We start from the raw sequence: 27,452 nt of genomic DNA on the forward strand, positions 1-27,452 counted from the left end.
CACACCTGGGCACATCTGGACACACCTGAGCACACCTGAGCACATCTGGGCACACCTGAGCACATCTGGGCACACCTGAGCACATCTGGGCACACCTGAGCACACCTGGCTCACGTCCAGCTGCTGCCCCCAGCACCCCCGGGGCCTTTCCAGCCGCTTTTCCCCGAGCCTGGAGGCTTTGCTGTGACCCAGGGGCAGCTCCCAGCATTTGCTGACCCTCACCCCGTGGATCCCATGGATCTCGTGGATCCAGGCAGGATTCTCCTGCCCTCTGGCACCAAAGAAAACCCCCCGAGCCAGCCGTAGGAAAAGATTTTCCATTTAATACTAGACTCTCAGGATTGAGATGCAGGCTTTTTATGCAATTACATCCAATGTTAAAATTGGTAATACATAATTTACAAAGATTAACATCAAAACAATGATCTATTTAGATATGCTTTGTAAAAAGGAAATATATTAGCAGCATTTATTTTCAGCAATCACACAGCCTACACCCATGCAGACTAAGGTTCAGCTCTATTTGCAGTAACGTAGTGCTTCCTGACTCCGGCGGCGATCCTGGGGACACACGGGTCTGCTCAGTATTATAAAATAACCAAAAAAATAAAAAAAGTCATTAATTTCTACACCAGTAAGAAAAAACAATTCTTTGCACTTACCTAACATTTGATTGTCTAAAAAACATTTTGTTTAGTCTTTCAACAAAAGAAAGATAAAATGACAGAGCTAGTGTCTCGCTTCTGTACGCACTTTATTTTTTTTTATTTTTTTTTTTAAAAACTTTTTAGTGTTTAACACCATTTGAGACAATGATTTCTGTTTGAAACTAAATGAGACAACTCGAGGGTTTGGACATGCGATATTCCTACTACACGCACGAGTATTTTATACTCAGGGTTCCTGGTACTGTACAGTGCTTCTCTACAGTAAGAAAATATTCCAAACTATTTTCTTATTTCTTTTTTTTTTTTAATAAAATATTTTTTTTTTCTCAAAGGGTTTTTTTCCTTTCTTTTTTTTTTTGTTTTGTGTTTTTTTTGTTTTGTTTTCTCTTTTTAAATCAACACATAAAAGTTAATGGAATGAGTCATGTTCCACTAAGAGTAAAATAATTATAATAATAACAAGAATGTACATTAGGACGAGCTTGGTCCATAAAAAGGAACATGTAACTACGGTATTGCTTTACATCCACGCAGCAGATATATACAACTTGGCACATTAAAAACTGGATTTCTTATAAGAACACCTAAAACAGGACTGGATATGCATGTCTGAGACAGGAAAGCAAAGCCACCGTCCGGGGGCAGCGGGGGCCGCCGGGCCCGGCCCGGGGCTGTCGGGACAATCGCGATAATCGCGACAGGGGCGGGGCCGGCGGGAGCCGCTGCCCCGGGACGTTCCACCAGCACACGAGGGTAGTGTTAGCAGTTGATAAATTCTACAGCTCACGACAAACACTCGCTCGGATACTGCCTGACGGGCACGGAGTGAAAGGGTCCTTGGGGATTCTTCTTCTTTTTTTTCTTTTTTTTTTTTTTGTGGTTTTTTTCTCTTTTTAACAGATTTTCTTTTTTATTTGCACAACACACGAGACACACGAGAACCACAGCTTATCAAAAAAACCAACAGCAATGGTGGCGTCAGGAGCTGACTTTGCTTTTATAAAATTTCTCTGCAGAAAAAAAGTGAAAAAACTCACACCCTGCCCCATCCCCCTGCACAGCAAGTGCCTCATCCCAGCGCTCCTGCCCCGCTCCAAGGGCTTCTGGAAGCTTCTCCTTGGCACAAACCACAGGGACACGTGCTGGGCTTGTCCCACGGCGAAGCTGGCGCTCGTCTGGGGACGTTTCTCTCTTCTTGTGCAAATCAGAGGCCACAGCTTTAGGGCAGCTTTTCCTTTTAAGCCACTGGGCCTTTCCTGTCCCCTCTGGATTCCTGGATTCCCTTCCCTGGCGTGGGCAGCTGGAACAATCCCAGGTTAGCAGTGACCGTGGGGAACATCCTCCTCAGAGTAACTCAGTCCTTTTCCTCTGCCCTCCCCATTTCTATTTACTTTTTTTAAATTTTTTTTTTCTTTTTTTTTTTCCTCTGAGTGGGAATATCAAGCAAAAATAAATTAAATTTGACCATCCTGGACAATAACCACGAGGTTTCCTCAGTACCTAACATCAATACAAGGCACGCCCACCAACACACACACCAAGAGCACTGCAGAGCAGGGAGGGCGCCGCGCCGGCCCGGCCCCCCAGGTGCTACTGTTTGTAGTTTTGTCAGTTTGCTGCTGCCCTCCTTCCTTCCCCGGGCTGGGCTCTGGCCCCCCAGCCCCAGTGACAGACCCCAGAGCTCGGCTGCCCCTCCTGGGTCACTTCCTGAAGCTGCTCTCGGGGATGGTCAGAGTGCGGCGCCGCAGTTTCCGTCCCGAGCCCTCCTCCAGCAGGTAGGTGACATCGATGGCTGCAACAGAGCACAGGGGAAGAAGGGGATTTCAGTCTTTTCAGGATCAGAGAGGGTGGAAAAGGCCTCCAGGATCATCAACTCCAACCTGTGACCCCCACTGAGTGCCACCTCCCATCGCTCCTCCAACACAAAAATTCCCGTTTCCCTATTCCTGCTTCTATCAAGGATGTTTCCCTCCAGGAAATCCAAAACATCCCTGGACAAGCCCTGAGCCATGGCTGGACCACACAACCTCCAAAGATCCTCCCAACCCAAATTAAGCATCAGTCCATGACTGTCTGGCATTGCCAGAAATTGGAAGAGACTGGACAGGGCTTTAAAAGCAGGGACACATTTCACCAGTGGAACCCCTGTCCCCTTATCCCACAGCTCACACAAGAACTACTCGTCTCAGAACCCAAAAGCTCATGAAAGGTAAAAACAGACTTTACAAATTCCCTTTGGTCTTTCCTGGCTTGTCTGTTAAGTTTCTCCATCTCCATATTGTAAATATGGAATGATGAGGGAGGGGGGGAATTGGTTTATGGGAAGTTTTTGTGGTTATTAAAAATATTATACAAAACAAAGGTGTGAGAAATTTCACTTGGGTTTAATGGATTTCTGTTGCAAAGGAAAACGTGGCTGCAAAGAAAACCGACTTTCCTAATGCCCACTAGCAAGAAATTCAGACAAAAACATTAATTTTACTAACACAGCTCAGCAAAGGGACCCCAGACCCAGCAGGAGACCTGGGGCTGTGCAAGCAGAGCCTGAACTCTCACCGTTTTTCCCTGGGATTTTCTCGAGGAGGTTGAGCAGGATCTGGTTCAGCCTCTCCCTCTGGAGGTGCCGCCGCTCCTCGGGGCTGCAGAGCGGCCTCGTGTCCGAGGGGTTCTCAGTGTCCCCCTTCTTGTCAGCCTCGCAGCTCTCGCTGGCCACCGGCTCCTTGTCGGGCTCCTCGGGGCTGGGCAGCTCCCCTGGAGCCTGCTCAGGGGCCCCCAGCACCTCCTCCATCAGGGGAAGGGAATCTTCCTCTTGGTTTAAGTCTTTGATCTGTGGTTTTGAGCGATCGGATTTCCAGGATGACCTTGCAGAGAAGAGGGGTTTAAAGAGCAGTTTTTCAAACACTCGTCTGAAAGGACAATTCCCAGTGAGTCCAGGACTCATCCATGAGCTCTCTGGAGCTCCATTTCCTCCCTCAATCCCTGCACTCACACCCACACATACCATAACTTTATCTGCACCTCACCAAACGCAGCTTTGTAAAAACAAATGGCTTTTTATTTTCAGTTGCAAAGGATTTTACCTCCAAAAGCAGCTTGGCCCAGCCCTTAGTGGGATGTTCTTGCAGTCTCCACCAGATCTGGGCTCTGAATGCACCACAGGCAGCAGGTCCAGGACCTGGGTTCCTCAGTCTGGGAAGGCTGGAGCCTCCTGATTTGGGCATCTCCTCACTCAGCTGCTTTTTTCTGACTTTCAAACGGCTCCTTTCTTTTCCTGATGTACATTATTACTGCCTATCCCTCCTCACTTTTTCCCTTTTATCTCTCTCAAAGTTCAGAGAGCTTTAAATAATTTAAACTTCTTATTTCCATAGCACCCAGGGGAAAGGGGCAGGAGGAGAGTGGGCACAACAAACGAACAGAATTATTTCATCTCTTCTCAACAGCCTGGGAGGGGAGCCTCACCTGCCTCCGTTTCTCTTGTAGTTGTCTGGCACATAATGAGGCTGCAATAACAATGAAGATTATGATCAATACCAAATCAAATTCACAGTGGAAGGAAGGGCTGGTCTATCAAATGATTTGAAAGTGCCAGTCCAGGACACTCTGGAAATGCTGGTGTACCTCAAAGAGACCTCACAGGAGGAGGCACAACCATGTAACAAGATAAATTAGAACCAGACTTGTCTGATTCTTCACATCTTCTAAATAAATTTCAAGCCACACACCATCATGATAAAAATCATCTTTGCTTTCTGCACAGCACAAGTCTGGAACGTTCTCCAAAGCCAGGAAGAACAGAGCTCACTTGCAGAAGGTTTGCAGATCTGCCACCTCTACTGCTCTGAGATCCTCTCTGAGCTCACCATCGCCATCCCTTGAGCACCTCTTTGCCTCTCAGCTGCAGCTTCTTTACACCCCGTTTTCTTTCCAAGTTTTCTTTGCAGCCAGCTCTTCCCCCAGGTTGTGCATGCTCACAGAATCATGGAATGATTGAGGTTGGAAAAGCTCTCCCAACCCATCCACAGTCCCAGGTGTGCTCGATCCCCACCTTGTCCCCAGCCCAGAGCTTGGACATCTCCAGGGATGGGGACTCCAAATCTCCCTGGGCAGCCCCTGCTAACCCTGACCACCCTTTCCATCAGGAAATTCCTCCTGATGTCCAGCCTGAGCCTTCCCTGGCACAGCTTGAGGCAGTTTCCCCTTGTGTCCCTTGTTCCTTGACCCCCACCCAAAGGATCAGCTTTCTCTGCCTGACCAAACTTCATTTATCAGCAGTCAGGGGCTTTCCAGAACTCCATCCAGTCTCCCAAAAGCAGGTTGGGAAGCTGAGAGCAAACCCACTTACTGAGAAATCCCTCTTGGGCGTGAGTTTCTTGGGGAAGTGGTCGAAGGCGTAGGGCTTGGTGCACACGGGGTAGCGGTTCCGGTGGATCTTGTAGAAGAGGTGAGCTGATTTATCCAGGCGGTAATCACAGATGTAAACATCCTGCTCCTTCACACCCTTCGGCCTCCCTGGCATCACAACAAGGGAAAAACAGTCATGTGCTGAGGGGGAAACACGTGTTTTATCACAGTGTGAGCGAGGCAGGGGCTGTCAGAGTGTTGCTGTTTGCTCTCTCGTTCAGAAGCCCAGCAGGACACGAGAGGAGAACCTGCACACTTCTGATCAACCCAGCCCCACCCCAGCCACGGCAGGGACACCTTCCACTGTCCCAGGCTGCTCCAAGCCCTGTTCAGCCTGGCCTTGGGATCCAGGAGCAGCCACAGCTTCTCTGTGCAACCTGGGCCTCCCCACCCTCCCAGGGAAGGATTTCCTCTGTGTATCCAACTTCAATTTCCTCTTTTTCAGGTTGAAGCCATTCCCTCTCATCTTGTCACTCCAGTTCATGATTAAGAGCCCCTCTCCACCTTTCTTCTAGCCCCTGCAGATACTGGACACCTTTCTCTCTTTCTGTAACCTCCCTTTCCATTACTACTACTGCTATCATTAATATGACAGTATTTTAATTTATTTCAACCATGAAACTGTTTTTATCCCAACCCCTAGGTTTTAACTTTTTCCAGTTCCCTCCCCATCCCAGGGGGAGCGAGCGGCTGGGTAGCGTTGAGCTTCCAGCAGGGGTTAAACCACCACAGCCCACTGCCCAAATGCTGAGGAACGTGTTTAACTCTCACCTTTGCAGTAGGTGTACAGGTCTAGCACACAGCACGTCCCCACCACGGCCTCCAAGGGGATGATTTCGTACAGGGGCACCCGGAACAGCTCGTTGTGGTAGAACTTCCGAGACGGGGAATGATGCGTTTCGTGCGGACGGAAATAGTGGTGGCCAAAGGCGAAGCGCTCCTCTCTGAGGGTGCAAAAGGGACAGAAACACAAATCAGCCCACGACACAACTCACTCAATGCCCCCTGCTTTGTTTTGAGCTCTCTCTCTTGCACTTGGCTGTGATGAACAGCAGAGCCACACAATATTCCGTATGTTCCATATTCCACTTCCCGCCTGCAGTGAGGGCAAACACTCCCAGCGTGCTTTCTGTGGGCACAGTAGGCTGTGACTGGCCAGGGCACAGTACTGAACGGCCTCACAGCTGTCACTGCATCCAGAGTCTGTTCCAACACTGAGGAAATCCATCCATCCATTTCTATCTCTGATCCTTTGCTTAAACCTCCAACCTCACGTGTTTGCACCGCGCAGTTGCGGAGCGCAGGCTCCAGTTGGGAATCCCCCAACCTCTGCACCTGGACCTTGCTCATTCCTGCATCCTTAAGATGAGACTTCCACGAAATTCCTGTGCTTTGACATGGGATGTCTCAAACTCCAAGGCTGTCCTGCACTTACTTCTCGTTTTTCCAGAGTTTCTCGATGCGGAAGATGTCGAGCTTGTCGCGGTTGATGTGGGACAACAGGCGGTACGACTGTCGCACCGGGTGCCCGTCTGGGGTCCTGCGGCTGTCTCTCATCAGGTACACACAGTCACCTGTCCAGGGACACAAAGGACACACCTGTAAAGAGCCTGGCCTGAGCCCAGCACACCAGAACCAGAGGAAATAATCACTAAAAATAAACACGACAAAGGCACCTAATGCTGGACTGTACGGAACGACACGAGCCCACTGCAAACCTGCCAAGGACACTCAGATGTTTTTCACAGCAGCTTTACAGAAAAACAACTCAACTTTCCATGTCCAGACTGAAAAAATAACAACCTGTAAGGAATCATAGCCATGAGAGACCACAGGATATGTAAACATGTCAGTCATGATTAGGAAAAGGTGTAGGAATTAGTGATGGCTGCAATGTGTAAAGAATAAATCTTTGAGAGAGAAGATAGTTAGAGAGAAGACCACTATTAAGAGAATAAATCCTGTCCCAAGAAGCCCCAAGCCTTTGGTTATTCCAGCAGAATTCCAATGAGATGTAGAGCTCAGGAAAGGTAAAGAGAATGCAAAAAGGACTAAACAAACTGGCACTGCTGGCAATCAAAAAGTATTTCCCAAGGGCAACTCCTAAATCTAAATTTATTAATTTTGTCCTGTAAGTGAATTTACTCCTTAATTTCTCTGCTCTGACCTGTGAAATCCCAGAATGACCTGGGTTGGAAAGGATTTTAGGGACCATCCAGACCCACCCCCTGCCACCTCCCTGGGCAGGGATGTCTTCCACTAGACCAAGCTGCTCAGAGCTCCATCTCACCTGGCCTTAAGCACTTGCAGGGCTAGGAAGAGATTCCACCTCTTATTTATCTAAAAATGACCAAAACCTGGGAGGTCCCAAGTCACAGAACCTCCCCTGGGTTCTTTGACCTGTTTTTAATTCCCAGTTTTCCTGAAGGTTCTCCTATTCCCCTCTAGCAAACTTATCAACTGGCTTCACTCATTCAAGAGCAGTTTCCTAATAATGATAAAGGGTTCTTTCTAACCTTGTGTGTATCTGCAGGATGAAATAAAAATAAAGAAAAATCAGTGAGCTGAATTGTGTGGCTGTGGCAGCTGCCTTGGAGAGATTCTGGAATTCAGAGCACAGTCCAGAAGAGAAAAGCTTTAAGGAACACATGCAGTGAGCTGGATGTTTTAATGACCATTCTGCACTAAAATACTGGAGGTCTAACAGCCTTCTTGGCCTTAACTTGTAAATGTTAACTACCAGCAGTTGGCTCAGCATCATCCTCCCCTGGCCAGGACAGCCCTGGCTGTGCTAATTAACATTTCCTCATCAACAGCCTGTGAGAACTCTGTGTATCACTCGCAGCACCACAGAGAGAGAGCAGCTTCCACTTGTGAAAAATGGAAGGATTTTTGACAAGAGATCCCTGCTGGAAAGCCCAGCACGTACCTTGGCGGAGCAGCAGATCATCCCTCAACAGGCAGATGTAATAAACACAGCCAGGCTGGGCATAGTGGGGGCGAGGGATCATGGGAACCTCCTGCAGGGAAAAAAGAAAGGGAATCCTGAGCTGCCCACCACCATCAGTCCAAAATTGTGCTGCCACCCTTTTGGAAATACACAGAGAAAAGCTGATCCCTCGTGGAATGGAACCTAAATCAAAGAAGCTTCAATCCCAAAAGGTACAAATTCTAAATACAAATACAAAGAAACCCTGAAGGAGCTGCTGTAGTTTGTAAGAGTAATAATAGGAAGGAGGGTTTTGTTTTACCCTGTTCACAGCTCGAGGTTCACACTGCTCACACAGGTAGTGCTCAACGTCTGAATTCACACCCATGCAGTCACAGTGCTGCCACACCTGGAAAAACAGGTACAGCCCTTCAGAAAGTCCTGAAAATGCATTTTCTCAACAAATAGTAAGAAAAGCAAGAAAAAAAGCTTCACACAAGTAATTCAAGATTTTCTATGAACTATTTCACACCACGTCAGCAGACAGACAAGATCTCCATGCAACAGTAAGTGTAAAAACCCAAAACTTTAAAATTAATTCCTCTCTCCTGAGGTCAGGAGCTGGGGCAGTTTTCATCTCCTCTGCTCAACTCAAGCCGCACTTTCTCTTGTGAAAAGAGAATCTCTCCTCTTGTGGAGAGGAAGTAAAAGGCCTGAAGAGTTTAATTAATGCTCCCAAGCACACAGGAACTGCTGGTGAAAAGATCCACTTTGCTTTGATCAATATGCAAGGCTGAGAAGTCACTTTAACATGCTATTTTTTCACATATTTTTTCTTCTTCATTGTAATAATGAATTGCCTTAATAAGAAAAGGTTTATAACTGAAATAGGGAAAGGCAGCTGTAAGAAAATTGGAAAATGTGGAAGGAATATGTTTAAATACATGACTTTGCCTTTATTCATCACATACTTATCAAAACCATCAGACTTAATCAATAAAAGCTAGGTTGATTCATGATTTAACAGTGCTGATCAGTACTCTGTTACTTTAGGCTTTACCTTGGAGACTTAACATATGTGGTTTTCACACAGTGAAGGCAGCTATATCAAATTTAGCCTATCAAATTTTTTTTTAGCAAAAAGTTCTGCGGAGAGCAGCCTCCCCTTGTGCCCCTCACCATGCACTTTTCACACTGGATCATGAGCCCCTCGTCCTTGTAGAGGCCACAGATGCAGCGGATGACGTCCTCGTCCTTCTCGTGCCCGTTGTCCTTGTCACACACCGAGGTCTCGCTGCTGTCGGCCTCGCTCGCCGTCTCCCCCACGATCTCGTCGATCTGGGCCGAGGCCTCGTGCCGCGCGTTGTAGTAGGCCTTGCGCAGCCGGCACACGTCCCGCCCCGTCGGGGACTTCCTGCCGTAGTATTTCTGCAGAAATCACAAAACACAACCCCCCAAAACGCTTTATTTCCGTTTAGCTCCTGCCTGTGCGTGCCTGGGAGGGTTCTCCCTACGGCTGCGGCACCAAGCCTGGGGTGCAGCTCTCCAGCAGGTCCATGGATGTGACAGGGCCAGGGGAGGAACTGAGAGCGGCTCTGGGAGAAGGAGTTGGGGTGATGGGTGACCAAAAACCCAACGTGGCCCTGTGTGTTCACAGCCCAGAAACCACCCGTGTCCTGGGCTGCATCCAAAGAATGTGGGCAGCAGATCAAGGAAAGGGGTTCTGCCTCTGCTCTGCCCTCCTGAGACCTCTCCTGGGAGCTGTGTCCAGTTCCAGGGCCCCCAGTGCAAGAAGGACATGGAACTGTTGGAGAGAGTCCAGAGGAGGCCACGAAGTTGCTGAGGGGACTGGAGTCCCTCCTGTATGGAGCCAGGCTGGGAGGGCTGGGAATGCTCAGCCTGGAGAAGAGAAGGCTGTGTGGAGACCTCAGAGCCCCTTGCAGAATCTGAAGGGGCTCCAGGGAAGCTGGAGAGGGACTGTTCATCAGGAACTGCAGGGACAGGACAAGAAGGAAATTTAGGTTGGGTATATGGGAGAAATTGTTCCCTGTGAGGGTGGACAGGCCCTGGCACAGAGTGCCCAGAGGAGCTGTGGCTGCCCCTGGATCTCTGGAAGTATTCCAGGACAGGCTGAACAGGGCTTGGAGCAACCTGGGGTAGTGGAAGGTGTCCCTCCCCATGCCAGGGGGTGGAATGGGATGAGCTTTAAGGTTCCTTCCAGCCCAAACCACTCTATGATTCTGTGATTCCATGACATCTGATACTGAAAAACAGGGTACCCCTTCCACAGGGAGGGAAATTTCCTTAGGTCAGCTATTCATGAGTGTCCTTGACATTCTCTCTGACCTAAGGGAGTCAAAGAGCTCCTGATTTGCTACTGAGGCCTCATCAGGAATGGATCAGCACAAGTTCTCTTCCTCCAGACTGAACTTCCTCTTTTACTCCTGTAAGAGCATTAAAGGAGGGCACATCCCTGCTGCCAGTGCAGCAGCTTTCAGGCTAGAGAGAGCCTCACCTCTGCATTCCTGAAGACCTTCAGCATGTCCCCATCAAAAGCTTCCACAGTTTTGTAGTAGCCAGTCAGGATCTGCTTCTCGATGGTGGCAAGGTCCAAGGGGTCAGAGATCTTTTCATAATAGTCTGCATTTCTACAACAGGAATGTTGGCACAGTGTCAGGTTCACCAGCAATTCCCACTGTGCAAACCCATCAGAGAAAGCAGCTTACTTTTTTTAAAACTTACTTTTTCTTTGGGGGCAGGTTGAGGAGAGGAGCTGCGAGCGCCTGCCTGGAGGAGTCTGCAACAGGAACAGAGCTTAGTGACACCACTGGAGTGAAACTTCCAAAGAAAAACAACCAACAGCATTCAATCTGGGTTAAAAAAAGGCTTTTCTGTTATCTGAGTGACGGGGAATTGAAATGCTTCTGCATTTCTAGATGTTGGTGCCTGTAACTGGAGTACAGGCAGCACAAGGTTGACAGTTTCTGATGTTTTATGGAATTTTGAAAAATCCATTTCAGAGGACAGCAACATCTACAGATGTTGGTGGTGAAGCAGGGGGTTGAGGCTAAAACAAAGTTATTATTGGTAAGGGGACAAATTAAAAAAAATAGGAGTTATTTAACATCCCATGTTTTTCTAGCATTTCCTACTCAGAGTCCATTTCCAGAGGTTGAAAACATGCCCGTGGAGACTTTTTTAAAGAGAATCACCTTCACCTTTGTAGGATATGATGCTGTCACATATCTCCTTGAAGATCTGAGCCAGGCGGGCGGCACGAGCCACCTCGAGGTTCTCCTCAGCCGCGGCCAAGCGCCGCGTCCGCACCGAGCGCGACGTCTGCAGCGCCGAGAACTGGGTCATGAACACATCTGGGAGAGGGCAAGACAGAGTTACCTCCACACAGGAAATTCCTTCCTCAACAAGGCATTTGTTAAGAGATCAAATCATCTTTGGTGTAGCAGCTCCACCATTGATTATTAAATGAAGATGTTTTCTAAGCTACTGTAACATCCAAGGCTTCAGCTCCGTATTCAAATATCAGTTCTCACCTAAATGGATCAGATGGTTATTGGAATATTTTTATCTTGCTCATTGAATTCACCCCAATTACTCACTGTGCCTGACACTGGGGGCCAAATCCTGTCAGGCTGTGAGGATGATGGTACCACCATCATCAGGGTTATTTTTGGAACAGGAGCAGCAATTTTTCCCTGATAGTCATATTTTGCCCCGTTCCCACATGTGACTGCTCGCCAAAAATCTTTGTTCTATAAAGGCCTGAAAGCTGTGAAACTATGGGGATAAATGACAATTTTCAGTCTACACAACTGTTTCTGGTTTAGGGATACAGACAGCAGGAAACAGCCCTTCTCCACTGGGGTCCAACCACGGAAAATCATGGAATTACAGACTGCTTTTGGTTGGAAAGAATGTTAAAGTTCATCCAGCTGTACCCCCTGCCATGGACAGGGACACCTTCCACTGTCCCAGGCTGCTCCAAGCCCCGTCCAGCCTGGCCCTGGAAACTTCCAGGGATCCAGGGCACAGCTTCTCTGTGCACCCTGTGCCAGGGCCTGCCCACCCTGACAGGGAGGAATTTCTTCCCAATATAGAACAACATCCTAGAATCACCAGGGCTAGAAAAGACCTCCAGGATCACAGAATCCAACCTGTGACCTTGCAAACCAGACCACAGCACTGAGTGATGATATTTAATTCCATTCTCCTCCTCTGACAAACCACTCTTGTAGAAACACCACGCGTGACAACTTCACCCACGACTCGAGCGACCCCGGGAGCTTCTACCTGTGCAGCAGCCCTTACAAAAGGTGTATGGATCTCACTGGAACTCTACTCTGGATTTACACAGAGCTGAACTCTCTGTGTCCCACATCAGGCTGGGTGGCCTCACCTGATTTGATGTTGCCGTCGTCGCGGCAGATCCCGTTCCAGCGGGTGTACAGCGAGGAGCTGTGCATGCTGTCACTGACGTGCTTCACTTCCTCTTGCTTCTGCCGGATCTTCTCCCAGTTCCGTACCAAGAACACGTGGTGTTTTAGCACAAAATTCCTGAGGGAATTAGGAAGCTGTTCAAGAATCTTTTTACTGCAAAATTAATTCTTTAACGTTGGGAAAAGCTGGATATTCAGAGTTGTACCCTGTGTCTTCTCGCTGGAGAGGAATTCCAGCCTGGCTGGTAAAGGAGAACTAAAAGCTGCATCCTCAGACATTTCAGGATGCCCCATGTTATAGAAGAAGAAATCAATTTTTGCACAGCACTCCATTTCTGAGACAAATCCCCCTGAAATCAGCCCTTACCTTTCCCTGTTAGACATGGGCTTCATCTGCAGCTGCGGTGTCAGCCTGGTTGGGGCGTTCACACTCTCGCTGGGCTCCTCGGGGATATGGCCCCTCTGGAAAACAGATTGCTCTGATAGACAGGAAAAACTGTGCCAAGAACTCAGCAAAGCAGCCAAAGCAGTCCCCGAGACAGAACCTACAGCATTACTCTATTTCTGTTTAAAGTTTGGGGTTCTGTTTCAAGTTTAAAATTTACAAAAACACCAGTTTTTGGTCTGGTGCCACAGACTGATTTCCCATCAACCTCACCCACCCAAACTCTGTCTTTCCTACTTACTCTCTTCTTTAGTTTGTGCTTTGACTTCCTCTTCTCTTTCGACCTCCCAGGTCTTCTGTGGGTGCTCACAGGTTGGTTGCTTTTGCTTGAGAGTCCATTCATGCGTTGACTTTTACCCCCAATTATTCCTCTGCATTTGTCAAAGCCACATTTGCAGAGTTGCTTTGAGAAAAAAAAAAATTTAAGTCCAATAAACCCCAAACGTTTAGATTCTCTCTCTCAATATTAAAAAGAACATTTTCTGCCTAATACAACATGACAGGTTTTGTTAATTTTTACACTTTACAGAACTGTTAGGCCTTAGTGAGATTTTTCAAGGTCTCATGGTGGGGCTTTTACCTGTTTTTCAACGTTAAATGAGTGGAAGTTGTAGTCATAGGTGAGCTCAGTCCCAGCAGGCATGTCCTTGAGTGCATAGAGCCCGATCCGATACACACCATTCACAGACCTGCAGGGAAAATACAATCAAATACCCCCAAAATTAAACATAAAATCATCTTTGTGCACAGAGTGGCAGTGTTAGAAACAGGCAGCAACACCTCTGCTGTGTCCTGGCTTATGCTTGTGCAGTTCTTTTATTTATCTCTTACAATAAACTTTGAAGGCTAAAAAGTGAATATCACATTTGCAAAGAGTAGGATGTGCCAGGGCCTCCCCACTCTCACAGGATATCCCAATATCCCATCTAACCCTGCCCTCTGGAAGTGGGAAGACATTGTCCCTTGTCCTGTCACTCCAGGCCTTTGTAAATAGTCTCTCTCCATCTTTCTTGAAGCTCCTTCAGGTCCTTCAGAAGGACATAATTAGGTCACTTGGAGCTCTTCTTTTCCAGGCTGAACAATCCCAATTCTCTCTGCTTTTCCTCACAGCAGAGCTGCTCCTTCTCTCTAATTAATTTGGTGCCTCCTCCAGACCCACTCCAACAGCTCCACATCCTTCCTGTGCTGGAACCCCAGTCTGGAGGCAGTTCTGCAGGAGGGGTCTCACCTGAGCAGGGCAGAGGGGCAGAATCCTCTCCCTCTGTCTCTTAAATTCTTTTATTTTGTGTTGGATTTTCAAATTTAAAACTTTACCGTTTAAATCTAGAATTATCTGAGAACCACGAGCTACTCTGATGCACTGTCCCCACAGTGACTCCTGTTTCACCATCTGTCATTCCCAGCAAACCACTCACAACAAATCCCTCAGCAGTACTTCCACCTAGTCAGGCTCTCACAAAGTGCTGGTATGACACAGGGTGTGGTGGAATCTGACTATTTCCCTCTTACCCTGCTTTAAAAAAATATTTGAATTGTCAAAAAGAAAGAGAATATATACAGATAGATGATTTTAGAGCGTTAAAATCAAAGCATTGCTGCTTCAAGCTTTGCAGCAGGTTAAGAGTGTGAAAACCAGCAATACTGGGAGGGAAACAGCCCAGTGTAACCAGTAATGCTGGGAGGGAAATGTCCCAGTGTGACAACCAGCAGTGCTGGATCTGCCAGCAAACCTGGATCCCGTCTCCAAAGCATCCAGAACTCCCCAACACCACACGACTTCTCTCGAGCAACATGAGCACCGTGTAAGGATTATTTACAGCGTGATTCCCTTCCCTATTTTTAGATCTGATTCCCTCAGATGAACTGATTCTCCCTCTCTCTCTCTGGATAACAGTCTGCCAGAGATCAGAATCCCTTTCCTCACCATTTCTGCATCTCACAGTTGGGGTTGCAGCTGTGGTTGATGAAGCGAGCCTCGTTGCCCATGCGGTAGCTGTCGATGACCATGCCGCTGTCCAGGTTCAGGCAGTAATGGTCACTGTGGTTGTGGTACTGCTCAATCATCCGGTTCCTGTGGAGTGACACAGGGACACTCTTGTCATTCTGCTCGTCCCCAACACAGCACACAAGGAGTGACACAGTAAGAGCACATCTCAGAGAGGGTTCTGAAGAAAAAGCAATGATAATCTTTTATATTTTAAATAGAACCGTACACCTAGAGACGGAGGAAACCATTATTGTACCTATTTTTATAAGTCAAGGCCACTGACAGAGCTTGGGTTAGAATTTAGAAATTTGCTCTTCTGGAATGCTCCCTTTTGGGTTCTGCAGATTATTTGTACACATTTCATGTTGGTAACCTGTGTATGGAAGAGAAAATGCAGGTATATATTCCTTGGGGTGCCTGTGTATGCACGTGTACAACAACCAGCTTCCTCCTGGGGGGTGGGCAGGTTCTGGAATCACATCCATGGATCACAAGAGCACTGGGACAGGAGTCAGTGTTTATCTCTGGATGAGGAGAATGCAGCTGCCTTCTGGTGGAGCTCTGAGAACAGCAAGTCCTTCCAACCTCAAATATCCCATGGAGTTAACAAGACAATTTCTTTGTTTCTTTCTTTCTTTCAATGGTTATTAATGCTTCTACTTGTTTTTTCTTTTACATCTTTCTGCAGAATCCCATGCCCCTTCCAGCTCTGCCCCTCAGCTCTACCTGGTGCAGCCCAAATCCTGCAGAGTTCTCATTTAGATTCAGTCACTTGTGATATTTTGCATTTACAGGGCGTATGAGGCAGATGATACATTTCAAACACTAATCACCCCTCTCTACTGGACTGAGAAAAACTTGGGTTAACCAAAAACCCCCAAAATTCAAAGCCTTCCTTTTCCCCCTCATCCTCCCCTTTTGTTCCTGCCTGAGGATATCCCAACCACAACCACAACAAGCCATTTATGAACCTCCCATGCTAAAGCAGCAAATAAATATTTCTACCTGAATTCTTGCTCACTAACAACTTCTCCCAGATATTCAATGATAAACTGTCCTGCTTTCAGGGGTTCTTTGGTACGGATACCCCATCCTTTCTCCTCGGCCCGGAACCTCTCCAGGCACTGCACCCACTCGTGCCTCTGGATGCGCTGGTTGCAGCACTGCTCCCCACAGGGACAGGTGTTGGGGGAACACTCTGCAAAGATCATCCTAAAAGAGACAAAAGACAAGGTAAAGGCAGGGGAAGAGTGTCCTTTGGGATCTGTCATGCAAGGAAAATCAGTCGTAAATCGGTATATGAAACTGAGATATAAACATATAAATCATCACATAAATAAGATATAAATATAGAAATAAAACATATAAATCATCACGTAAATAATATATAAATATAGAAATAAAACATATAAATCATCACATAAATAAGATATAAATATAGAAATAAAACATATAAATCATCACGTAAATAATATATAAATATAGAAATAAAACATATAAATCATCACATAAATAATATAAAAATATAGAAATAAAACATATAAATCATCACGTAAATAATATATAAATATAGAAATAAAACATATAAATCATCACATAAATAATATATAAATATAGAAATAATGTAATATAGAATAATTCTTATATATTGTAGAATTATTATATATTAATATATAATTACACATATATTATATATTATACATTATATATAATTATATTATATATAATTATTTCTATAATAATATATTTCTATAATTTCTGTAATAATATAATCATTTCTAAAACAAGCTATAATAAAATATATAAATAAATGTAAAATCAATTTATAAATCAATATAAAAATCATCATTATATGTATAATGTATATTACACAGTATACATTATTATGTATTATATACATTATATATATAATTATATATTACATGTATATATATTAACAACACATGAATATATAAAGAAATAAATTAATAATGATAAATTAAGCAAAACAGAAGTTATTAAATAATTTAATATAGAATAATTATTATATATTATATAAATACTATATAATTATTATATATTAATATATACTTTTATATTTTATATTTATAATATTAATATATTATATATAAAATCTATATAATATAAAATATTTATATATACTATATATTATACAGTGTATATAAATAATTATATTATATATAATTATTTCTATAATACTATATAAAATATATAAATCAATATAAAATCAATTTATAAATCACTATAAAATCAACATTATATGTATAATGTATATTATACAGTATACATTATTATATATTATATACATTACATATGTATATAATATTACATGCATATATATTAACAACACATTAATACATAAAGAAATAAATCAATAGTGACAAATTAAACAAAAGAGAAGTTATTCAATAACTAAAATGCTTCTCTTTTCCAAGGTGTAATTCACACAGTGATTCCCTGCCTGGCTCTCACTGCTATTCAAAGGGCAAAATGGAGATTTTAATGGGATCTTCCTCTGGGGAAAGGGGTAGGGCAGTGCTGAGGAATCACCTGGGGCAGGTGCAGCTCCTGCAGGGGAGGGGGAATGGTCAGAGCCCCCAGCAAGGGCCAGCCCTGGCACTGACCCTCTGCTTGCCCACGGGGCCACTCTGAGCCCACCAGGGCATCACGAGCCCAGGGGGGTCTTTGCCCAGGGCCCCTCCCCAGGGACAGCAGCTGGAGCTGTTCCTGTGGCTGCTCCAGCATCCAAGGACTGGAAGGAGCTGGGAGGGAACTGGTCTGACTGGGAGCAGCTGGGAGTGTGGGGGGTCCACAGGGCCCCAGTCCCAGCAGTGCCAATCTGGGGGACCCCAGAGCTGCTCCAGGAGGGTCAAACTGGGAATTTCCTTCCCTGTGAGGATGCCTCTGCTGCTGGGGTGCATCCAGCACACCTCTTTTCCTAGGAGATGATGAGAAATAATCCATTGCTGACCTGTTCAGACAATCCTCCACACAGCCCTTCCCACTGTCATCCTCTGGTTTCTTACAATTGCAGGTGGTGGCCTCGTAGCCAGAGAGAGGTTTGACATCCACATAGACATCTAGAGGAAAGAAAAAAGAAAGAAAAGAAAAAAACAAACCCAAATAGGGAAAATAATTATTTTCAGGTGAAAAAACAGAACTGTTTAGCTACAGTATTTTCATTTCAATCAGTAAAGTGAAAAAAAACAGGTGGAAATGTCTTTGGTAGGACAAAGAGAAGGAGAGAAAGGAGGGTGTCACATGAAAATTCCACAGTTAGCACAATTTAATAATAAGATTTTACTTACTGGAACGGATTTTTTTATAAAGTGGGACATCTGGCTTTTTATACAACTAAAAGGAAGAGAAAGAAAATTTTAATACATTGCATAAGTGCATTTGTTATTCAAAAGGATCAGGGAAATCATGTTCTGTACATAGGGAACTGTTCTGTAATCATTACTAGAAATCTGTGTTCTCTTCTCTAGGCTCAGACTGCATTAACAAACAGGTCACAAAAAGGACCTGAATAAGGAGAATTTGGGCTTGGTGAAACAGTGGAGCAGTTTGTTATCCACATTATTTATTCTGTCTGCCCAGAGCAATGTGGGAAACAGCTGTCCCGAGGACAGGCTCCTCTGAACAGGGCTTAGAAGAAGAGGAATTATTTATACCTACTTTGGAGAAACCATCTTTGGTGGAATCACCATGTGCCAATGCTTAAAAAAGTGAAAACAAGAAATCAAGGTGCTGATTTATCAAAGTGACTCTATGTTCTTAAGGGTTTTTTCCAATCTAAAGGATTCTGGGGTTCTAAAAGAACTGTGAGTACAGGTGGGAGCCACGAGAAATGCAGATTCATCTTCTCTACAGAGGAACTTTGTCTGCAGATGGAGATGATGGGAAGGGAAAGGGGAGTTTCCATCACAATTCATAATTCCATATATATTCCAGCCTTTCAAACAAGCTTTAAGGAATAATTTCAAATTATTTGCTATTTCACACACATTTCCTGCACTAAGAACCTTCCCTCAGTGATCCCTGTGGCCCACAGGCACAACCCAGACATCTCCACACCCTTGTACAGAGAAACTCCTTTGCAAGGGCCTCCAATATTCCAGGGAGAGCTGGAAAATGTCAAGGAAAGAGATTCCATGTATTTATTACTTATAAAATACTGAAGAGATGAGAAAGGCCATCGACAATACATGGCAAGAAAGTGTCCCCAGTGCTCCTGAGGATCAGATTCCAGGGGTGTTGGAGTGCAGCTGGAGCCACAGCACCTGGGAATGTGTCCTGCTCATTTACATGCTCAAGTTACATATCTGAGAGCACTTTCTCACCACAGAGCTGAGGGCAGATTCTCCCACCAGCTTTAAATCCTGTGGTAAATCACTTGGTGGAATCATCTCAGGGGGAAAAAAAAAAATCCTATTTTTAAGCTTGCACATATTTAAAGCTCTTTAAAAAGAATGAGACTGTTAAACAGTTTTTCTTCTTTCCTCAGTACGAAAATTTCAGCTTGCAAGTGAAAAATAAATTCCACTCTGCTGGGATTGATCCAAGAAAAATAAGGCCTGAAATTTCTCAGTGCTGCTGGCAGTACATCCGAATTCTCCCGAGGCGTGTCTGAAACCAGCTCCCCACACAGAGCAGCACTGCCAAAATAAAAGTCTGCAGCCAAATTAACGACTTTTGTCAGAGCAGAAACTCACAGGGTTGCTATTTTGCAGGAGATGGAATAATGGGAATTTTTAACATTAAATACATATGCAAATCCCTTTTCCTCTCACACAGTGGCAGCAACAAGAAACCCCCCCAGCTGGGATGTGTGAACACAGCTCTGAGCGCTGCTGTTTCCTTCTGATCCCAATCTTGGCAACCCTGTGACTTCTTATCTCGTACCTGGTTGTGTTTCCACTGCCAGAGGATGTCGTAAGGCAGCTGGAAGTCGATTCTCTTTTGTCTGAGGTACTTCCCTGAAAGAAAAAGGTTTGTAAGTGGCACACACTCACAGCCACGTGTCCTGAGAGAATGGGAGCTGCTCCCAGGCACCTGGCCAGGCTCTGACAGGGCCTCTCAGGGCTGGAGAGCAGAAAGGAGAGGGGCAGAACCCTCTGAGAACGTTCTGGATGTCAGGGAAGAGCCCCCAGGACACAGCCCCAGGTCCTGCTCTCCTGTTCCCCATCAGGAGGGGCCTCCATGGACAGGGAGGGATGGGAAGGAGCTGGCTCAGACCCCACCACAGCCAAGCCTGGATAGGACTGAGCACAGTCCTGACAGGACTGACCATGACCCCTGACACCACTGACCACAGCACCTGAAACAACTGACCACAACACCTGGAAGAACTGACCACAGCACCTGAAACAACTGACCACAGCACCTGAAACAACTGACCACAGCACCTGAAACAACTGACCACAGCACCTGAAACAACTGACCACAACACCTGAAACAACTGACCACAACACTTCTCAGGACTGATCACAACACCTGACAGAACTGACCACAGCCCTGTCCTCGAAGCTGACATGTTCTCCTGGGTTTTCCTGTGCACAATCCAACACTTTGACATTCAGGACAAGACCTGCACCACCCATGCAGGCTGGTAAATCACAATATTGTACTCAAAGAAATCAAATCAGTTTTGAAAATAGTCTCCCAGCCTGTTCCCGTGACCTTTACCAGAAGAGATTTAAGAATGAATTCAGACTTGGCAAACACATTCCTAGATTTTTTGGAAAGGCTTCAAGGGGATCTGTATTTTCAGCAATAACTGGAACTCGTTTTAGACAGGAGTTCCTGCTTTCACTGCAGATTTTGGCTCTGTTCTATCGTTCCCTGTCACCCCTAAAGGACACAGACCCATTACATCATTCACACCAGTCCCGAGGGCTGACACTGCTTGATTCTAGCCAAGATTCAACATTCTCTGATCATTTTGCTGGAATCCCATGTCACAAAACTGCAGGGAGCAAAGAGCCTAGGATGAGGTGTCAAGCCCAGGCCTGATTTTTTTTTTCCCCCAGCTTTTCTAACTGTTAACAAGTGCCTTTATATTCCTCCAGCAATGCTCTGCGGGTTCATATAAATTCACACGCATACCCTCACCACTGGAAAATAAAAACGGTAATGTTTTCCTTACAATTTACCCCTAAATTACTTTCCATTTTCAATGCCTTATTCATCCCTAGCAGGTTCCAGGAAAGAGCTAAATCTGCTGGGAATTTGCTTTCACTTCTATGACCTCAGCAGGCCAAACAAAAGGCTCTTTCAGGTGCCCTGGCACTGAGCCCCCAGCGAAGGGAAGGTGCCTCCAGCCCTCCTCGAGTGGGCATTAGTGCAGTGCCCTGGCAGATCCCCATCCCTGGTCACTGCTCTGGGGTTAAACCATCCCCAGGCATCCCTGGAGCCACTGGAGCAGCTGCAGGGCAGGACCAACAGCGTGGTTTGGGAACCTGGTGAACCTGGTTTTACGATCCCATTCGAAAAGGAGCTGAGCAAGGGTATGTTTTGAAGAATTTCAATTGTCACCTTCAGCTCTGACACCTGTTTTGTGGCTCCTGACTCACACAGATCTGTGCAACTGTTCTGCTGTGCAGCTGTGCAGGGAGCCAAGCAGATCAGTTACAGAAGACAAACCAGTGACAGCGTGAGCTTGATGGGACAAAGATTCCTGCTGACCAACGTGAAATTCCCCAAACCCACTGGGCGTGACAGGACTTGCAGCAAGAAATCACAGCACTTCAAAAGCTGAAACAATTACCCAAGAATTAGGAAATTACTCAATCTTGGCTTAACCTGGGAAATGGTATGAGCTTCAATGAGTGGGAGCTGGGGACCATCTCCCCAGCCCAGTCCCCAGGAGCAGAATGCTGAGCTCCATCCCCTCTGAGGGCCCGGGACAGACTTGGGTTGTGGTTTCTTCCCACAGCCACTTCCCTGGAAGTGTTCAAGGCCAGGAACAGGGTTTGGAGCAGCCTGGGCTATGGAAGGCCATGGAACAGGGTGGAACAAGATGACCTTTAAGGTCCCTTCCCATCCAAACCATTCCATGATTCTGTGAAATCCTAAATCCCATTTTTTCCCAGCTGAGACTTAAAAATGGGGATAAAGTAAAAACAAAGATAACAGCAAAGCTTTTAATTCTTCCACCCTTTTACCCCTGTGTAAAGACAGGCACCATTAAGTCCATGGGGACATGGAGAAATTTATCATTTCATGCTCAGCTTTTGGGATTTATATGTTCATAATTGCCTGTGGCTATTCTGATGGAATTTTACTTTGAGGTGGAGACTATTGCTCTGCATTTCATCCAGGGACTATCACAGTTAAAGCAGGTTTTCAACTAGAATGGTATTTTCTGACACACAAAAAATCAAGAATGATGTTTTAAGCTAAAAAAAAGCCTCTCGAGTCGAACAGGGGAACAGAGGGATGAGCTGGCAAAGTTCATGTGCCAAAAGCAGCCACGAGTGACCTGGCAAGGGATAAAAACCAGAGAAAGGCAGAACCCCAGTGCCACATTTGTCTCCCAACAATGAGAACACAGGTGAGATACCCACCAACGTGGATTGGGGCTGGGAACAGCCCGTGCTCGTGCTCCCCTGGGGTGTATTCCAGCTTCTCCTTCTTCAGCTGGATCAGGCGGCTCTTGGGGCTGTGGAGGACAGGGACAGAACCAAAACATCACAATGGGGAACATCTGTCACTTGAAAGAAAAGCATTTTTTTGTTTTAGTTAAGGCACAAATGTCTGGAGCATCAGGCAAGGGAGTAATAAAACAGAAATGGCCAAGGAACTGCTTTCCAGGTTGCCTGTCAAACACACTGACCCCAGCCCTCCCACAACGGAATCTTCTCCATAAATGCTGCTAAGGCAACACCCAGTGGGACACCATTGACTTTAAATGCCCAGCATGTGATATAAAAGTAATAACTAAAACCACACAAATAAAAGAGGACTGGCAGATCGTATCTGGTGGTTTTGCTGAGGAATTGGACACGTGACACACGTACAGCCCATGCTCTTCCACTTCCCTAAGTGCAAATACTCGTGTGCTGCCCTTTAGAAGGTTGTTCATTAGGAAAGGCAGAGAAAGAACAGAAATCAGAGTTAGGAAAAGCAATGAGACATGCCTTTGGAGAAAGAAAAACTGGAGTATGAAATCAAAATGGTTGTATGGGTCAGGCAGGTGACAGCTCTGTAATCTGGTATTTATAAACATCTCCTGGTCAACAACAAACCTTGGAAAATAGAATCTGATGTGGTTTTATTTAGAACTACAGTCCTGCAACATTCAAAGGAGACTTCTAAATGTTAAATATACCAAAGATTAAATTATATTGAAGCCTATTGAAGTTTACTGAAGTTTTTTAAGGGATCTGTTTTAATAACTGGACAAATAACAGAAAGATGGCTCAATAAATTATTGTTTAACTAGAAAATGCAAGTTAAAAACAGATTCTGAAATACAGATATCAACAACAGGAAATACTTAGGAAGAAATTCTTCTGTGTGAGGATGGTGAGACCCTGGCACAGGGTGCCCAGAGCAGCTGTGGCTGCCCCATCCCTGGATGTGTTTAAGGCCAGGTTGGATGGGGCTTGGAGCAGCCTGGGATAGTGGGAGGTGTCCCTGCCATGGCAGAAGATGGAACAAGATGAATTTTCAAACCTAAACCATTCCATGATTCTGTGATTCCAAGCAGGCCAGTTAGACCTGGGTGAGACCTTGCCAATAATCAGGGAAACGACACCTTCCACCAGCCCAGGTGGGCACCTACAACAGGGAGCTGGGGAGGACATTCCTGGGCATCTGACAGACTGAAACATAAGCCTGGCTACACAAAAGGTCGGATTTGATGATCTTGGAGGTTTCTTCTAACCTTAAAGATCCTACAAGAAACGCTTCCCACTCTATAGTCCATTGCCTAAAGCTGCTTGGTTCAGTTTCTCTAAGTGATTTGCAACTTCCCCCTGAGGAGCAGTGGAGGAGCAGCTCCAATCTCTGCTCTGTGTGAGCACGGACAGCACCTGAGGGAAGGACTGGAGCTGTGCCAGGGGAGTTTAGGCTGGATATCAGCAAAATATCTTCCCTCAGGCACTGCCCAGGCTCCCCAGGGAATGGGCATGGCCCCAAGGCTGCCAGAGCTCCAGGAACCTTTGGACACGGCTCTCAGGCACATGGTGGGATTGCTGAGGCTGTGCATGGCCAGCAGTTGGACTCCATGATCTTTGTGGGGCCTTTCCAACTTAGGAACACTCAAAGTTCCAAATATTTACACTAAAGAAAAGGAGAAGAGTCTCTCAGCTCTCTCCTAAGGCAACAGAAGAAACTGTGAGATTTGAATGTTGCATGCTGTGTACAGCAGTGACAGACCATCCACGTGGTAAAGTTTTAGCACATCTCTTTACAACACTTTGGTCAGACTGAGATCTTTGTTTCCTCCTTCCTGACCCTTTCACTGATTCCTCCACTCTACTACAGAGAGAGATTACAGCAGGAGCAGCTGATAAACTACTGGCAGTTTCCCAGTGGTCTCTGTAACATTCTGAAGTGGTCTATGACATAGTGAGAAGGTGCCAAATTTCCTCTCTTTTCAATCTGTCAGATCATGTTGGAACAGAAGCACAAATTCCTGACTTCATTTGTTCAGATGGCATCAGAAAACAAGTGTGACTACAAAGGGAAGGGAAAGAGGGAGGTGTCCACCAGGCTGCAAACCAACCAGTGGGAAAAATAAAGAAATGCTGGATTTTTTCACCCTAAACATCTCAGAGAAAACAGAGATGAACTTCACTGAACTGTGAAATGAGCTGGGTGCATATCTGAAATTCTTCCACACAGAAGATGAGCAGTTGTCACCACTCAGCCAATGAAAACAGGAACCTAATGACTCCTTCTCAGCAGACACTGCTCAGCTCCTGCTCAGAACCTGCACACATCCAGCTCTCCCAGCACCTGGACTGCCAGGACCATTAAGACTCTTGAATAAATCTCTTACCTTCTTCAAAGCTGATAATCAGAAACACTTTCAGACTGCTCGAGGCTGCCTCCTGACTGGGGTTACATCTTACATCCTCACTGGGTCAGATTCTGACAATTATCATGCACGTAATTTTCCACAGCCTTCAATTAAGTTGATGGTTTTATTTCTTTACTCATGAGTGGCAGCTCTTTATGGTTCTAGGTGAAAGGAGAGTTTCCCCTGGATTATCAGAGAGCAGTTTTGCTCTGTTTTACTTACTCTGTTGTTTTGTACACATCAGAGTAGAGCCCAGCCTTCTGGTACTTCTTCTTTGGGGGTCGAGGGGCTTTCTTCTCACGCTGGGTTAGAGGAGGCAAAGGCTGCTCAGGGGTTTCAGATTCAGGTGGTTTCCCAAGGGCCTCATGTGGACTGGGAGGTTCAGCTACTGTCTCAGAGAAACTGAAAGAAAAAGTAGAGTTAAAAAAATCACCTTCCCATTAAGATCATCTCACAGTATTTCATTATTCCTCTCTCAAATCTGGTCAGCAGAAAAAGTCCTTGCTTCTGAATTCCTGGGTGTCTCAGCCACTTAAAAAATGCAACCCAATGATCATGATCAAGTGGGGGTTAAGCATAATCATAAGAAAAGAATGATTTTTTTTTGGTGATATTATTATTACAAAAAGAATGTTGTTTGTACTGCTGATGTTTATCCCTTGGAGCCTCAGCTGAGTAATTCAGAAGGCAGCTCTTGCTCTCTGCTTTTGCACTCTAAAACCAGCACGTGGTAACCCTTTCCTCAGCCTTCAGGAGAGCCACAGAGCAGCCCCTGAACACGTGGGGCCAGCAGCACCCTCACAGCATCCATTTCTGGAAAGGAGAACTCCTGACAGAGTTTGATCTGTTTACTGATGACTCTGGGGACAAGTGTGAGAGGATGAGATCAGAGAGAGGTTTTTGGTGTGTGCCTTTACCACTGACTGTACAGGTGCTCCTCCTTGCTGCTTTAGCTTTACTCTTTATCTCCTGTACATCACTTGACCTCACTTCACATCCTGTGTTGCCTGTATTTGTTTGTGAGCTACATGAGTAGATCCCATGGCACAGCCAACTCCTCAGGGCTCCTTATTCCACACAGGAGGAAGGAACAATCTGTGGCACCTCATCAGTAACCCAATTACCAACTCCTTAAATGTATCCCTCACCAACACAAGCACAGAACCAACCATTTTAGATCAGCTGAGATTTCCATTTCTGGGGTGTGCTGAGTGCCTGAGGAAGGCCCTGGACACACTTAACGCTGACATGCTGGCTCCCTCTACACTGAACGCCTTAATAAAATCAAGCAGAAGATTCCCTCAATGATCAAAATGTTCTAAAACCAACTGAGGTACAAAACTGCAAGGGAATCACCTCTTATTGCTCTCCTGCTCATCTTCAGGCAAAGACTTGTGTCTCTTCCTGGCCTGTTCCTCCGGCAGCCACCTCTTCCTTTTCCAGCCTTTGCGGTGCTCAGGGTTTAGATTCACGCTCTGCACCACGGCTTCTATGACATCTGTGATGGTGTCTGGCCCCAGGTGCAGGGGGCTGCTGCTCTGCTCCCTGTCCTCCAGCTCCTGGCTGACCAGCCTGGCCGCCTGGAACGCCTGCATGGACACCACGGCCTGCATCGGGTACTTGCGCGGCCGCCCCGGCCGCCGCTTCACGAAGTTATTCCCGGTCCGCGACTGCCTCTGCAGCTTTTTGGCTTTCAGGATTTTGTTGACGTGGTCCAGATTTTTTTTTGTCGCCAGGATCTTGTTGTAATTGCACATTTTCCTCGCTTGGCGCTGCATGGCCTCCACCACGCTCCTCTTGAGGTGCCGTGGCGAGTAGCTGCCGGGCAGGCGCTCCTGCAGCAGGGAGATGCCGTCGCTGCCGGGCATGGCCGGAGCCCCCAGCCCGTCCTGCTTGCCCAGGGCTCTCTCCCGGGAGTGGTTCCGGGCAGGGCTGGCCGCTGCAGGGGCAGACACGTTGGCCATGACGGCTTCCAAGGTCTTGTCCAGCGTGGGTGGCCCGTCCTGCTGGGCCATGCGCTGCAGCAGCGTGTCCACCGAGTCCTCGGCCGCCGGGGCCAGGCGCGCACCCCGCGCCGGTCCCGCCACCCCTGAAACACAGACAGGGCTGGAGTTGGTGCCTTAGGATTTTAGCTTTTGTGTTTTTCCTGCAGTTCTTTGGTGTATAACTCTAAACTCCATATACAGTGAGCTGCTGCTTTCTCATTTTGGGCAGACACAACAATTCCTCTGCAGGCCTGGGAATCAAGGACACCTCACTGCCTCAGGAAATGGGAACAAAAGGGAGTTGGGGCAGCAAATTTGGGGTAAATGACTTCATTACCTGAAGCTGTAATTGGAAAATTAACCCCCAATATGCAAATGGAGCAAACTGATAAAAATGTGAAAACACATGACCCATCATCCATTTTGGGTGCAGCCCCTGGGGGGCTTTGTCTGCCTGAAATGCACCTGAAGACCCCTCAATAAATATAATCTCTTTTAATTCTCTTAATTTTGTCTAATTTTAGGTAGCCCCAAGAAGGTTTCAAAGTGG

The 27,452-nt window shown here is 46.1% G+C and overlaps 1 protein-coding gene across 2 annotated transcripts in view; it reads right to left on the reverse strand.

Annotated features, from left to right (window-relative positions):
• Nucleotides 1–303: 303 nt before the first annotated feature.
• The window catches only part of ASH1L (ASH1 like histone lysine methyltransferase), a 55,950-nt gene continuing 28,801 nt past the window's right edge, over nucleotides 304–27,452 (reverse strand). Inside the window, exons 5-28 of one of the 2 annotated variants that reach the window (XM_014260890.2) lie at nucleotides 26,274–27,006; nucleotides 25,140–25,319; nucleotides 22,456–22,550; nucleotides 19,793–19,866; nucleotides 18,196–18,241; nucleotides 17,859–17,967; nucleotides 15,893–16,099; nucleotides 14,825–14,971; nucleotides 13,481–13,589; nucleotides 13,142–13,303; nucleotides 12,823–12,917; nucleotides 12,416–12,573; nucleotides 11,220–11,372; nucleotides 10,744–10,798; nucleotides 10,517–10,649; nucleotides 9,181–9,429; nucleotides 8,324–8,410; nucleotides 8,002–8,092; nucleotides 6,508–6,646; nucleotides 5,844–6,016; nucleotides 5,014–5,180; nucleotides 4,131–4,171; nucleotides 3,225–3,529; nucleotides 304–2,460 (exon numbers count right to left, since the gene is read on the reverse strand). In XM_014260890.2, coding sequence (XP_014116365.1) covers nucleotides 2,369–2,460; nucleotides 3,225–3,529; nucleotides 4,131–4,171; nucleotides 5,014–5,180; nucleotides 5,844–6,016; nucleotides 6,508–6,646; nucleotides 8,002–8,092; nucleotides 8,324–8,410; nucleotides 9,181–9,429; nucleotides 10,517–10,649; nucleotides 10,744–10,798; nucleotides 11,220–11,372; nucleotides 12,416–12,573; nucleotides 12,823–12,917; nucleotides 13,142–13,303; nucleotides 13,481–13,589; nucleotides 14,825–14,971; nucleotides 15,893–16,099; nucleotides 17,859–17,967; nucleotides 18,196–18,241; nucleotides 19,793–19,866; nucleotides 22,456–22,550; nucleotides 25,140–25,319; nucleotides 26,274–27,006 — 3,800 coding nt within the window. In that variant the 3' untranslated portion in view covers nucleotides 304–2,368. Of the gene's footprint in view, nucleotides 2,461–3,224; nucleotides 3,530–4,130; nucleotides 4,172–5,013; nucleotides 5,181–5,843; nucleotides 6,017–6,507; nucleotides 6,647–8,001; nucleotides 8,093–8,323; nucleotides 8,411–9,180; nucleotides 9,430–10,516; nucleotides 10,650–10,743; nucleotides 10,799–11,213; nucleotides 11,373–12,415; nucleotides 12,574–12,822; nucleotides 12,918–13,141; nucleotides 13,304–13,480; nucleotides 13,590–14,824; nucleotides 14,972–15,892; nucleotides 16,100–17,858; nucleotides 17,968–18,195; nucleotides 18,242–19,792; nucleotides 19,867–22,455; nucleotides 22,551–25,139; nucleotides 25,320–26,273; nucleotides 27,007–27,452 lie in introns of both variants that reach the window. The other variant, XM_014260889.2, reaches the window with a different exon arrangement.

The sequence above is a fragment of the Pseudopodoces humilis genome, chromosome 31 (assembly GCF_049639895.1).
Source record: "Pseudopodoces humilis isolate 2021_Gansu_Grassland_sample_001 chromosome 31, ASM4963989v1, whole genome shotgun sequence".
In the NCBI taxonomy this organism is placed as follows: Eukaryota; Metazoa; Chordata; class Aves; order Passeriformes; family Paridae; genus Pseudopodoces; species Pseudopodoces humilis.